This window comes from Protomyctophum bolini, assembly GCF_963924005.1.
Source record: "Protomyctophum bolini genome assembly, chromosome: 1".
NCBI lineage: Eukaryota > Metazoa > Chordata > Actinopteri > Myctophiformes > Myctophidae > Protomyctophum > Protomyctophum bolini.
Window position 1 is genome coordinate 35251822 of NC_137862.1, and position 14872 is coordinate 35266693.

The 14872-nt window shown below is 40.2% G+C and overlaps 1 protein-coding gene across 1 annotated transcript in view; it reads right to left on the minus strand.

Annotated features, from left to right (window-relative positions):
• The window catches only part of syt7b (synaptotagmin VIIb), a gene marked incomplete at its 5' end in the record, with an annotated part of 94040 nt that overhangs the window by 12045 nt on the left and 67123 nt on the right, over positions 1-14872 (minus strand). Inside the window, one exon of the mRNA XM_080761324.1 lies at positions 13099-13221. Coding sequence (XP_080617450.1) covers positions 13099-13221 — 123 coding nt within the window. The remainder of the gene's footprint in view (positions 1-13098; positions 13222-14872) is intronic.

A 14872-nucleotide genomic window follows, 5' to 3' on the forward strand; every position in this document is an offset into this window, starting at 1 on the left:
TCTACCCTTCTGTCATGAGTTAAGTATTAATTTACAGGCGGATGTACTGTACAGAGCCCTGCAGTGGCCATTTAGAGAGATTTTCTTTGTTATCTCGTGATCTCGAATTAGTAACTCGTGGCCTCGAATTATTAATTTGAGGCTACATGTTACTAATTCGAGATCACGAGATAACGAATTATTAATTTGAGCAGGGCTATATGTGCGTATGATAACCATGGATAGAGATAACTTAATCAAGATTTTCTTTGCGTTTTGCATGATTTAGGCAGACATTTTGTCAACACTTTTGCATGGGATTATTGTTAGTTAAACAAGGATATTGAGAGCATGGGTTATGTCGTCTGCGATATTCTGACTTATTGATGCCATCTACTTTATAGCTGGTCAATTGGAAGGCACTGGTAAACTGCATGGATCAATATAGCCTACCGGCTCGCCCCAAATTAAATTCAAAGTGTTATACAATCTTCCACTTCCACGTCTGAACTGTCGGGCTTTCATTAGACTATACGCACGCCTCCTCTGCAGTTTCCGACCGCAAAGCGATTGCTCTAATTAAAGGTATATTCAGTGATTTCACTCAAAAAACCGTAGGTTTAGTTTTTGGCTGGGACCCAAAGCCTTTCGTCCAATCAGGATAGAGAGTAAAAAACGAAACCGTTTTTTGACCCCCAGGGGTTAACTGGGGACAGGGAGGAACTCCTTATATGGTCAGCACACTATATAGTAGAGAGGATTATCACAAGAAAGCAAAAAAATAAGTGATATTTGAATTAAGTGAAATCACTGAATATACCTTTAAAATTGGGATTTAAATTGAAATGTATCTGATCTACAAGCTCATAATGCAACGATCAGCAACACATTGTTGTGAGCTTGTAGATCTGTAACACTGACGTCATTGTATGATTAATGACATTAATTATTATTATTACCCTTATTATTATTATTATTAAATAACTTGACGTTGTTGTATCATCATCTGCACCACAGAGATCGAGCAGGCTCTGCATGCTGCATCCATGATATCAGCCTAGGCTACAGTATAGGCCTATATTATGAATGAATTATTGTCATGTCGTTGTCATCATCATCATCATCATCATCAATGGCCATATCGGCCGCTGTTGCAGAACGTGTTTGTCTGCCGTGGTGCAAAGACGCACAGAGCGTGCAAAGGCTCCATGGAATCACTCTTTAGTCTTGCTGAGAGAAGAGAGAGAGAGAGAGAGAGAGAGAGGGGGGGGACATCATTTGATGACATACAGTACAGCGCATTTAGGGATTCAGTTCTCTCCTTTAACCTAGAAGAATAACTCACCCAAATCTCAAGACGTTACAATAGTTCAATGTTCTCTATAATCTCTTACGTTACTTCTGTGTAGCCTATCAATTATGATTTGATTACCACTTATTACAATGAATGCGCATGTTGAAATGTAAGTGTCGGGTCAGCCCGCATCACGTTGTATAACTTTGCTGCCCAAAAATAGCTGATCTACAAGCTCAGACCGCTCACAGCATGACGCTTTGTGAATGAAAGGAGATCAGATATTTTCAGAGTAGCTCTATAGGAAATAGGAGACTATAATTAAATTTCTAAATTTGTAGAGGACAGCTATTATCACAGATCTCTCCTCAATAAAGTAGGCCTATTATGCGTAGGCTGTTTCTATTCTACTCGCATCTCATGTCTGTGAGTCTGTCTCATCATCAGTCATCAGCTTATTCCCTTATTTCCCTTAATTATCTCCCATCTCTCTCTCTTTCTCTCTCTCTCTCTCTCCCTCTCATGATGCTCTTTTAACCCAGCACCCCAACAGCTGATGTGTGCATTCTATCGACATTTTCTAATCAAAAGGTATAGGAAGGAAAATGTTTTTGCTGTCCGCACTGTAAGATCATTAGGCCTACCTCTGAGAATGTAATACAGGACTATATGTGTGAGAAATAGTTTTCTTAACACAATTCATCTGGAGATGGCACTTACAAATCTATGTCTTGTTTTCAGACAGCGAGGGGGCAAATAATATCATATGCAAAGGAAAGTACTGTTCAATTGCCAGAACATTGTCACATTCTAGGTCCAGGCTACATTTTAATAGGTCCTTTGACTGACTCAGAATCTAAACAGATAATAATACACATCCTCTGAATTAATGTTATAGAGGTCTAGTGTTACAATAGATGTGGCGTTAATGTGAATTAAATTTATATTATGTTATGTTTTGATGATATATAAAAAAAAAAAATCAGATAGATACCTTTATTGATCCCGCAGGGGGAATTCAGGTGCAAGAGACAGTACAGAAGTAAAAGTTACAGATAGGGCGAAGAAGTACAATAGGTACAGTGAAGAATAATAACATCACAATATAAAATATACAGATGTAAACACTATATACAATCATCCTGCATGGTCCTGCATTGTGCAGAACAAGAGACACCGTCAATAAATATAAAAGTATACAGACGTATACTTTAGTTTACACTATACAATGATAAAGAATAGCATGGTAAGCCTAGTTAGGACATCAGCACAGACCACATGTACCCTTAAGGTGACAACAGATTTTGCAGTAGTCACACAATGTCGTAATGCTAATAAGTCACACAATCAGTTATCGTTGTCCTTTGCATGACTTGTTTTACATTCTCATAGCAAATGGCAAACCTTTGACTAAAGATGCTGAAAAGAGTACGGTATACTGTCACTAACAGGCCAGGCGCTGCCTAATTTATTGCTTGTTCATTAGTCAATAGATCATTCAACAGGGAAAACTAGAAGCTTAATTGTAGAGTGCTAGCAACTATCATCCATTTAGTTCTCTACCATTCTGTTCCAATAATAGCACTGTCAGTTAAAGTGGTGCATGTCCTCCTATTTGTCTTGTCCTGTGAATGCAACCATCCAGTGGGAGTAAGTACTCACAGCCAATTGTTAATGTGAGCAAACAGACATCTTTTAATCTATAGACAGATTAATTGCTCTGCCATGTGTCCTATACTTAATGATGGATGAAGTGTTTTTCTAGTACCCGAAAGTTGCTTTAAATAAAAGGAGGGAAAAAAAGGAAGCAACATCATTAATATTCATTAAAATTCAAGTTCAAATTAACCAAAATCAAAATCAAGTAACAATAGCAACTATCATTTTTGATAGTGTGATGAGCAGATTAGAATTTTGCTCACCTCATTCAGTACATTTTTCATTTGGTTTGGCACAAATTACCACTTCGCCTACTGTAGCTCACACACTGTAGCTCACACACCAAATCAAAGTAAAAAAATTAGAGAATCAGAAGTGAGGGGCACTTTTATCATCATACATCATCACATTCCGGCCAATCACAATTGGCCTCCTCACTTATCTGTCGTCATTTTTTATCCTCAAGTCCACAAGTTCACATTTTGAATTTGTGAAATGGGACATTCTGTTCATTTCGGGACCCAGTGCCAATGTGATTGAACAGGCCTGACTTAGGAGTTAGGATATGTGTGAAATGCCATCAAAAAGTGAATACAACCATATTTTCCTTTCCATTTGGCAAAGACGTACGTGACAGACAGAGTGAAAGAGAGAAAGAGGCAGAATGGGACAGAAAGAAAATGTGTCTGTGTGTAAATGAGCAGTCGCGACAATGAGTTGCATTGCTGAGAGACAGTAAGCATTCATAAAAAGGGCCATTCTACCGAATTGGTTCAAATTGAAAAACACATTAAAAAACAATTTAGTGCTCAGACTTTTCACTGTAGTAATGTCCCAGTATGGTCGAATTTTTCACAATACATTCATTGAGATAATATAAGATTTAATATATAAAAAAAACATCCTTTATATGTTACTTCCTATTGTAAGGTGACTGTCCCCTAAATTTCAATTCATGAAAAAAGTACTTAAATGATTTTTGTCACTTTCCTAAATATATATTTTTTTAATACCACCATTTGATTAATTTTATAGGGAAGTTGAAATAATTTAATTGATTTTGTAGATTTCTTTTAAATTAAAAAACTTTATATAAAAAATGCTGTCCCATCTTTTCATGTCACTACCGAAACAGAAAAAGTTTAAGTCCATAGATGGAACCTGGTTTAAGCCACACCCCCACACTCTTCACCAATAAGTGACATAGACTTCATGTTCATCATGGCCAAATGATGCCTGAAGTTTACTTCAGTCTGAAATTAATGTCTTCCAAAGTCTGAAAGTCTGTGTGTGGTTTTAAGGAGTGTCACTACCGAAACACATCATTTCTCATAAATTATAAACTATTTTGTTTCTATCCATGTATCCATTGTAGAGTTAAGCTAAAAACTAGATAAAATTGTCACTACCGAAACAGTCACTACCGAAACAATTAGTCACTAATTAGTGACATGATTGTTTCGGTAGTGACAAAAATAAATTGGATGTTTATGCCTTTTAATGTACTTAATTCTGATTTCTATTTCATCATGTGGTCCAAAATACCAAAACAAAATGTAAAAAGTGTGGCAGAGAGAGACTGAGAGTGAGAATGCAGGCAAAAGAAATGGAGAGGTTTGTTGGGCTTCCACACGACCTACAGTAGCACCGAAGTGATCAGGCAGTAGTAGTAGTTTAGTAGTATCTTGAGCAAATGTAAAGCATCTTATGAGTTAATATTTAGCAAAATAGTTAAGTGACTATGGCACCGCATTGTAAAGACAATGCTGTGGTCACTACCGAAACAGTGCAGTCACTACCGAAACACTGGTTGTTTTGTCTAAAATCAAAGATAGTGAGTTATCAACCAATATTTTAAGATCATGATTGTGTATGTATGTGTAATGTAACTACCAATAATGCTGAAATCAATCAACTTTATACATCTTACAAAGAAAATTGCGCTTTGATTTTGATTACTCTCAATAATTCAACATATATATTTTTTTAAATTTAAATTTAAATGTATTTAATTGTGTAACCACCTACCTAAATTCTTAAAATGGTCTGTACAGGGGGGGAATTGAAATATAAGTATCTTTATTCGAAGGTAAAAGTCTATGTTTTGGTAGTGACAAATGTTGGGAGAGGAAAGATATTCCAATACATTATTAAAATACAATATGATAATTGACTGTGCCTTTACTAAATATGTGTCCCTTAGATCTGGTGCAACATGAATATGAATAAGTTTTTTCCAAAATAGCATACAAATTTCACACAATTTCCAACTCTGAATTTGAACCAATTCGCTAGAATGGCCCATATAAGGGTCTAGGATGGTGCTTGTGTATAGGCACATGTGTTTGTAGGAGCTGCATGATGTGCACGTGTGTCCAGGAAGAAATCTCATTCCCTAACCCTGATATTCAGCGATGATGCTAATGTGTCCATGTGCCTGGCTGGGCTGACAGTCATTTACTTTAACAGCGGCGTGCTGCGCTGACATCATCCCATCTCAACCACAGTCAACAGTCACCCAGCACCCCCCTTCGCACAAGCCCCCCCCCAGGGGACACGGGATTAGATGAATAAAGAGATAGCGGGATGGTAGAGAGCATAGGGTGGGGGTTGGGGGTTGGGGGGACTGACACAAGGGAGAGAGGAAAGTAAGGAAAAAAGCCTTAATAGATAGTTTCAATAAAACACGGAGGAGAGGCCCAGAGAGATGGAAGATGGATCAATGTAGACGATGCATACGACAGGTAAGAGACAGGAGGAGGAGTGGAAAGCACAAGGTGAGCATCAGGGAGGTTGCGAGAAAGGGGGCAGGGTGAAGTGCGATGGATTGATGAGCGGGTGGTTTCTCACAGAGCAACGCAGCCGTACGACAAAAGTATAAATTGGGCCTAAGAGCAGGGCCCGGCTCGGTGGCGTGTATCCATAAACACTATACATGTAGGGGGACTGACTGATCGCACACTGCCCCAGGAGACTGTGCAACACAATATAGGGTTCCTGCTGTATGATGGATGACGCCTGGGTGCCAGTGTCAGCACACTTGCACCTCCCACCGATGGGGACAAATCACTCAGCTGCCTCCCCATCACGAAACGCAACCCTAATACAACTAATGGAGTCATCTACAATACTTGTCTACGTTCCTGGTTTTTGAGCACACTTCTCCGGCCTTGTGCCACTGATTAATTCATATCCACTGGGAGTTCCCTGCGATTTGAAATCTTTCAAAAGCTCTCTTTCTTGCTCTCCCACTCTGTTTCTGCAAAAAGAAGGCCAAGAACAAAGTCGTAGACAAGTCATACGCTTTTTGTAAACAAGACAATAGTGAAAATATTGTTTAGAATTTTCACTACTGGTTGTGTTCAATCTCTCCCATCCCTCACGTTTCTTCAATGGGTTCTCTCTAATCAGCTTTCCTGTTCTCAGCCACTAGCCTTGGCCAGGAAAATGGTCAATGAGCTCCAGACATAGATCTGACAGTTGTTTAAAAAATGCCTCCTTTGTGCTGACCTACATCGCTGTTCTTTTCCAATCATCTCTCCTCTTGTGCCACTGCCTGCTCCAGTGGCCACCTTGGGGACCAGTTGCCAGCCTGGAGAGTCATTAGGAGGCTCCAGTTATTGTGATCGCAAGCCCAGACACACACTTTAATGGTTTGGCTGTGCTCACTGATAGAGGGTGGCAGACATTTCCTGCTTTGTTTAGACCGTTCAATGTTGTCGTGTGCTGTGCAGCTCAGTCTAAAACTAATACGGTAGGAACAGAAATGTGATGATCCCAAATGTAGCGACCCCTATCCAGATGTATACTGTTCTGAAGATATTACAAAGCACTTCTGAGTCTCTGCAACAGAGTACATTCTAAGGCTGCTCTCTGCCATCCAGTACACAAAGGTTCTCTCAGTTAGTAATGATTGTGATAGCCTCAGAGGAGTTTATGCAGTTGATGACCACAGGCAGGTGATAAAGTCCAGTCAATTGCACGATTACTGTCTAATGAAATGCCTCAAAACCATTGGTACAGTAACTTAAATAGCTCTGTGACCTCAATCTAAACAGCTTGGGAGAGCATTCACATGAGACACAGATATAATAACGCTTTAATGATGCTCTTGAACATCATTGTTCAAGAGCAGACAGACAGAGCTCCTCCTTATGCTGCCAGTAACTGAACACAAGAAGCTAAATATCAGATTGTTTCTCTGCAGTATGATCCTCATGCAGCGTGTGATGATGAACAGGTTTTCATAACTAGGTGCTAGACGACGCTGTCTTTCTGTCAACAACATGTTACACTCCCTCTCGTTTGGTAAAATGTTTATAATCCATGAAAAATACTGCATAACCTTCAAGACAAAATAATAATATCTGTTCTTATATCATCTTTCATTGGATGTGGTGATACTTATCTAGATCATGTGAATGAATATTTTTTAATGTTCCAATTACATGTGGGAACAATGCCGTTGCATCTAGCCATTGTCGTGTATATTGCTGTTTATGCCATCTACCTGCTGCTGCCGAGGGCGCTGACGTTAAACACCGCTGAACACAGAGCCACGGGGGCCACCTGGTTCTCCGCTATGGCTATATGGACAGCTATGTCAGCTGAGGGAATACAGCGACCGTGGCAACTTTCCACTTAATGTACTGGAGGAATGCATGAGGAGAGATCGCCGACGATCACCAACACGGAAAAGGGGTCGAAGAGGAGGGTTGCGGCGGGGAGTTCGCAGCCGCGGCTCAAGGCCACTCTGCCGACAAATTACAATACTCCTCGCAAACGTGCGCTCTCTCCCGCAGCAATACGACCAGCTACTAACTGAGGTGAGGTACCCCTCTGAGTACAGGGAAAGTTGTGTCGTTAGTGATTCCATCCATATTCCAGGGTTCAGTGAACCTATTAGACTTGACCGAGACCTTGAGGTAACGCAGAAAGAAACGGGAGGAGTAGTGTGTATTTTTGTGAATGAACGGTGGTGCAGGGATTTATAATTTATGACGCGTACGGTAGCCACCCAAAAATGGAGCTCGGGAGCGCCGATCACAATGCGGTCCACCTGGTCCCACGTTACAAACAGAGACTCAAAGAAGTGAAAGACATTCTAAAGTGGAGTGAGGAGTCACTTAACTGTCTTAAGGGGTGTTTTGATTGCACTTAATGACATGTGTAATGACACATGTGCTGATCTTGATGAACTTAACTCTGTTGTAATGCAATACATTCAGTTTTGTATAAATAGCGTTATCCCATCCAAACGGATCAAAGTGTTTCCAAATGATAAACCATGGATGAATAAGGAAATTAAAGAAGCATTATATAGGAAAGAAATTGCTTTTGAACAAGGGGACCTAATTCAAGTGAAACTAATTCAGAAAGAGATCAAATGGATGAACACAACTACAAACTTAAGATTGAGAGGCAAATGAGGGATACAAATGTATGTCAAGCTTGGAAGGGGTTGTATACAATGGTAGGAATAAAGGAAAAGAAAGAGGTCATCAACACACGATACTGTATGTCTTTTGCCAATGAGCTAAATACCTTTTATGGCAGATTTGATACTTCAGATTTTCCCACTGAACGTAACTTGTTAAGGGAACAATTCAGCAGTAGTGAGTCAATTACTATTACAGAGGAGGTGCGTAGAACCCTCAAGGGAATTAACCCACGCAAAGCACCGGGTCCCGATGGGATAAGGGGTTATGTGCTTACGGAGTGTAGGGAGCAGCTCAGCCCTGTACTGAGACACATGTTCCAGTTATCGCTAGATACACACTATATTCCAAAAGCGTGGAAGACCTCGCTTATACTAGTTCCAGTGCCGAAAATGTCAAATCCCAAAGTCCTTATTGACTATTGGCCGGTTGCCTTGACAACATTGTTAATAAAAAGCTTGGAGCGCATTCTCTTAAATAACCTCCTTAATAATGTGCAACATGAAATGGACCCCTTGCAATTTGCATATAGAAAGGGGAGGGGTACTGATGACGCTCTTCTTCTTATGCTTAAAGATGGAGTGCCACAAATGTTTTCCACCCTAAAACATGATCATCAGGTATTATTATAATATAAGGAGGAGGAACTTTTTCCAAAAAGTGTACAGTATTTGTTAAAATCATGCTTTTATGTGGACACGCCCACCAGTTCATTAAGTAGTGGTGATTCACCTGAACTGAAGCCGCACCCACAGCTGTAGTTGTATGATAAAGTGGGAGGGCTTAGGGGAGGGGCTGATAGTGTGATGTCACTATATTACTGTTTATTTCATTGGCCCGTTTGACTGTCAAGGGTTCAGCCTCCAGGAAGAAACCATTGCACATAAAAACGACTCCAGGGTGTCTAATGAAGTACTGTCACCTCATAGAAACATTAAAAACTGGAAAAATACAACAATTGTGGTACTCTTTAGTAAGATCTACTACCATCTAGATAAACCTCAAAAGAAACGATATGCGTTTAACACAATGAGACCTCATATTTTGAAAAAAATTTGATATGGGTGTTAACACCAATATCATCAGGTGGGTGGAGTCATTCCTAACTGAGCGGGTACAACATGTCAGGATGAATGAATATCTCTCCACATTACGACCAACACGGGGGCTCCGCAAGGGAGCGTGATTTCACCGGTATCGTTCACGCTGTACACAAGCGACTGTAGGAGTGAGTCAGACAACACCTGTATTGTTACATTTGCAGATGACACAGCTATTGTTGGTCTGATTGAGGATGATAAGATAAGCTATCGAAGAACAGTGGATGAGTTTGCCGGTTGGTGCAGGCAGGAGTAACTTCCTTCAGCTGAATATCAAAAAAACTAAGGAGATCATATTTGACCTTAGGACTGGTGCTCATGCACACCAGGAAATAATCATTGGTGGCGATGGGGTAGTGATTGTGGAGAAATACAAGTACTTGGCTACAACGATTGATTCCAAGCTGACATGGAATTCCAACACTCATTCCATCTATAAGAAAGGTCAGCAGAGGCTGCATTTTATGCGCAGGCTGAGACAGTATAACGTGGGAAAAAATGTTATGGCACTTTTCCATCGATCCTTTGTGGAGAGTGCATTGACATTTTGTTTTGTTTCCTGGTATGGCTCATTATCATTGGTTAATAAGAACAAACTCCATAAAATCATCAACGTGTCCAGCAAAATAGCTGGGGTACGATTTGAGAGTATGACCTCAATGTATGAGACCCGGGTACTCAGAAAGCTATAGGGACAATACACACCCGTTACACAGCCAATACCATCTTTTACCATCAGGGCGACGGTACATGGTACCTTCTCTGCAGGCTAGGGCCTCAAGATCGTTTTTTCCTATAAGTATAGGACTTATGAACAAGAAGGCCCCATCTCAGTTCTGTTCATAAAGTGTGATTTAATGCCTCTTGGAACTATGACTGGTGGCCTTCTGTTGGCATTGTTTCTTTATTGTCTATGTACTGTGTGATCTGTTTGTTTGTATATGTTTTCTGTATCCTGATGATTGCTGTGCACAAGACAAATCTCCGAAAGGACAAATAAAGTATCTTTAAGTAAGATTTTGAATATCTATGGCATTGGAACATTTTTCTTTGGCAGATTGAGAGTGATGGTGTTCCAATTTTCTCTATATGTCTCTCTCGGTGTCTGAAAGTATCTGTCTGTTAAGATAATGTCACCATCCGGCAGGAACCTTGTATCTGCATATTTCACATTTGTTTTTTCATGAATGAATTATATTTTATAGCACAACAGTGCTGTGTAAAAGTAGTGAAATGCGTGCGTGTGCGTGCATGTGTGTGTGTGTTTGTGTTTTACTATACAATAATTAGATGCCGGAGAGGAGAGAGAGGTAACATCTGTCTGTTATATAAATATGAAACTATGAAAAGCATTAACAAGAGCTTGTGACTAAATAATGACATACAGTACAAGGTTACCGCCCCAACAGCAAAGATATATCCATGGAGGGATTATCGGCCCATCATTCTCAGTCTACTGGGTTCTATCAAAAAGGTTTGGGGGGGGGGGGGTTGTGGCAAGCAGCTGGGCATACCTCAGGGACCTTCGCTGGTGTAACTAGAGAGACAGAGCGATGGACAGAGATGATGATTGAGAGTTGTTATTAGCTGTGGAAGGACGCTAGACATCTTGGCCATGCAACCCCTGAGGGCAGTAGCTGGCACTGGCAGTCTGTGATTAAAGCAAGGCTTTTGACAGGCCTCCAGGGAGGAGGAGAGAAGGATTAGGGGGGGGGGTTGTTAGGGGCGAAGGAAAGCCTCACACTACACCCCAAAGTGCACTGTGGGCATTTCAGGCCTGTACAGGCCATCGCCGTAGCTTTTAACAATTCAACTCACCTCTTCCTCTCTGACTGATTTTGCATTCATTGTGCGTGAACAGTTAAAGGCGAATACCACTAATTTTCAACATTTTACTATGTCATTAATATACCTTAGAGTGGGCAGCGGTGGCTATGGGGTAGAGTGGCTGGATGGTAACCGCAAGGTTGCCAGTTCGAACCCGGGCTCCCCCAGAGTTAGTGTCGAAGTGTCCTTGACACTGAACCCCTAATTGCTCCTGTGCTGGTTGATGCCTTGCATGGTTTCCCCCACCATCGGTGTATGAATTTGTGTGTGAATGGGTGAATATAATGCACAATCTAACTTTTTACTTTACTTACTTCGCACAATCTAAGGCGCTATATAAATGCACCATTTACCATTTAGAGCTGTGTTTAGAGCTGGAAATAATAAAAAAGTGTTTCCTAGAACTGGAGGTATGAAAAAAATCATACAAAATCTAATTTGTAAACGCCATTAACAATAAAGAGACAACATGACGTAATGAGTTACATTATGACGTAAATTTTCCCTTCATTAAAAATGGCATTTACAAAACAAACATTGAACTAAAGACAAACATTAAACCTGTGTATACGCCCTTCAAAAATCATTAACATTGTGAATCACATCTTGATGATGTCATCAAGATGTGATTCACAATGTTAATGATTTTAGTTCAAGGAAACACAGAATGGGGGGACTTTTCTATTATTCCACACAACAGCTCAAAGGTATATTAATGACATAGTAAAAACAGAAACACATTTAATTCGGAAAATCAGTTTAGACAATCTTAAACCAACAGCCCTTTGCTAACAATTTTGAGGAAAGTTCAGTCCTCTTTCCTGCTGAAGCAGGTGTCAGAGCAGACAATTCCAATCAAGACTCATCATGCAGTCAGGTTTAGTGCAATTACTGAGCCACAAAAGCCTATGGTGTAGCTCTGGAAAAATAGCTATATCCACAAGCTCACAACGCATTTCATCACAACACATTGTGGGCTTGTATATAGACTATTTTCAGCAAGTGAAACCGACATATGATGAAATACAAAATACACATTATTTTCTAACCACAAGAGCTGCAGTTGTTGTTTTCCTCCAGCAATGAATTGACAGTGGTTGTGGGATCACTGGCAGATAAGGAGTTGGTGTATTTTTAGGGCTTTTAATGTGAGGAACCATTCCCCTGAATAATGAGCATCCTACCACTACCACTGCGCCCTCACAGATCAAACCCCTTTTGAGCTGGTGAGGAAGAGTGGGAGCTAGACAGACTAACGAAGGAGTGGATGGATGACATGAAGAAGAATGAGGGGGCATGAAGGGTTGAGTTGGTCAAACAGAGGGAACAGAAGCGAAGAGAGCAGGAAACAAGGATAATTAGGAAAGGTAAACACAAGCATGAGAAATAAAGCCACTCCCATTGGAAAGATGGAGGCATGTTTACACAATAAAAGAATGGTGGAGGCATGGAAGTGAAAAGGCGAGAATTATGTCACCAAGACCCACATACAGAAGCGAAAATGTCTTCTTTTTTTAGGATACTTTCTAAAGATGGTAAAATGTTTAGGAAAGGGGCTTTTCTTTGTAAGTAATTAAATAAATAGGCAGTAGTAATTATAGGTATCTGTAGTAGCTATGATACATTGTAGATCATTGCTGAAACAGCAGAGATGGTAAAAAGGTTTACTTATTGTACCTTTTCTGCCATTTTATACGAAAAACAGATTTTTCACCTATTCATTGCACTCCTCCCTCTCTCTCCCTCTCTCTCTCCCTCTCTCTCTCTCTCTCTCTCTCTCTCTCTCTCTCTCGTCCAGTACCTCTTTTCTGGTGAAGTCTGATTTTCCTGGCATGCTGGTGCTTCCTGGAGATCTGGGAGGTTGGCAAAGTCATCCTGTTCAGCCATCCCAATTGCTAGAGACAAAACAACCATCTTCCCCTCACTGGGCACACAGACACACAAGACATACGGATATAGGCAAACAGACACCAACATACAGACATACAAACAAACAAACAAACAGACACGCACACAGACCATACCACGCACACATGCGATGCAAGTACACAAAGAGAGTAGGGAGAAGTTGCATTATTTTGAAATAATAATAGCACAATCCATTCCAGTGTGTCTCAACCAGTGGAACAAGGCACACCACTGTGCTGTGGAATGAGCTCAGGTGTGCTTTGGGATTTAGCTATCATTAAGGAAATCCATGCCAAACACAATTACTACTGACTTACAGTGATTACATCTTGGTCTCAATATATTTTGGGTCAAATCCAGCAGTGCATGTGTTGCTTGGCCTTTTGTTTACAAGCCTTGTCATGCATCATACAAGCAATCAATAATTCTGTGCCTTGGAAATTTGTTGCTTTACCAAAGTGTGCCTCAGCACCAAAAAGGTTGAGAACCACTGATCCATTCATAGTTCTATCGTCCTCTGTTTTCTGTTTCATAGACACAGAGAAGTGTATAGGGAGTGAAAAGAGAAGAGACAATTGAAATTAACTGAAAACAACAACAAACTACAAAACAGGAAATATATATGAATAAAAGGAAAGTAGATTCAGGAAAGTTTAAGCATAAACAAAAGCAAAGAAGCACATCCAATTGATTTGTAATTATTGTTCTCCAGCCTGAAGTAATTTAAATCACGGTTTACTGAAGTATGCTGCAATGTGAATTCTACAGGCTGTGACAACAATGACCTTAACGAATACGCATTTACACGCCACCAATGTGAATTCACACAATAACTACACATGCAATGCATTCTCTCACAACACACTCCTTGGGACCTGAGCTCTGTCCTCAGTATTTTATCAAGCTGGAAAGCAGTACAACAGTCACTGTAGAGATTCATTCTCACAGTTTCTCTAGCATCCTAGCTTTTACCTCACAAAAGCCTATTTAATCATCGTAAAACATTGTCGCTGGCTGGAAATAGAAGTATAATTTAAGCGATATTCGCACTGATCCCATGCATGTCTAACATACATTTACCATGTGTTTATTCCTCTCACTTCTTTATTTATCATCATTGTCATGTGGGGCTCTTTCAAATACACATGTCGCCGACATGTGTATTCTCGCTGACAATATGTGTATTCTCGCTGTTCTCTGATAATACCGACATGATGTCGGTATTGTCAGAGAACAGCAGTTACAACAGTAAGTGTGTTCAGTGTCTCACACTATGGCGTGAAATGTAACTCATATTATCAGTGAACTGGGATTATAAAAGTAACCTCTCAAATACTTGTTTCAGTGTCTCACTACGGTAAGATTCGTGGGGACGCGAATGGAAACAAGGACTTTATTGTCATGCTTTTAGACCAAGTCCTTAAGTTGAATGTACTCTGTTTGCATTTCTGTCTAATAAAGTATTCAATCAATCAATCAATGCCCTTTGCACGAATAATTTTGCCCCCATAGCTGTGATTGACATCTCAGAGCTCACCATTCGCAGAACTCTTTCTCATCGTCATGGGCGGATTTATTGGGGGGGCAAGCTGGTAATAAGAAATGATAGATTTCCCCACCCAAATTTAAAACATAACATTTTAGATTGAAAATGATGTTGATAATGA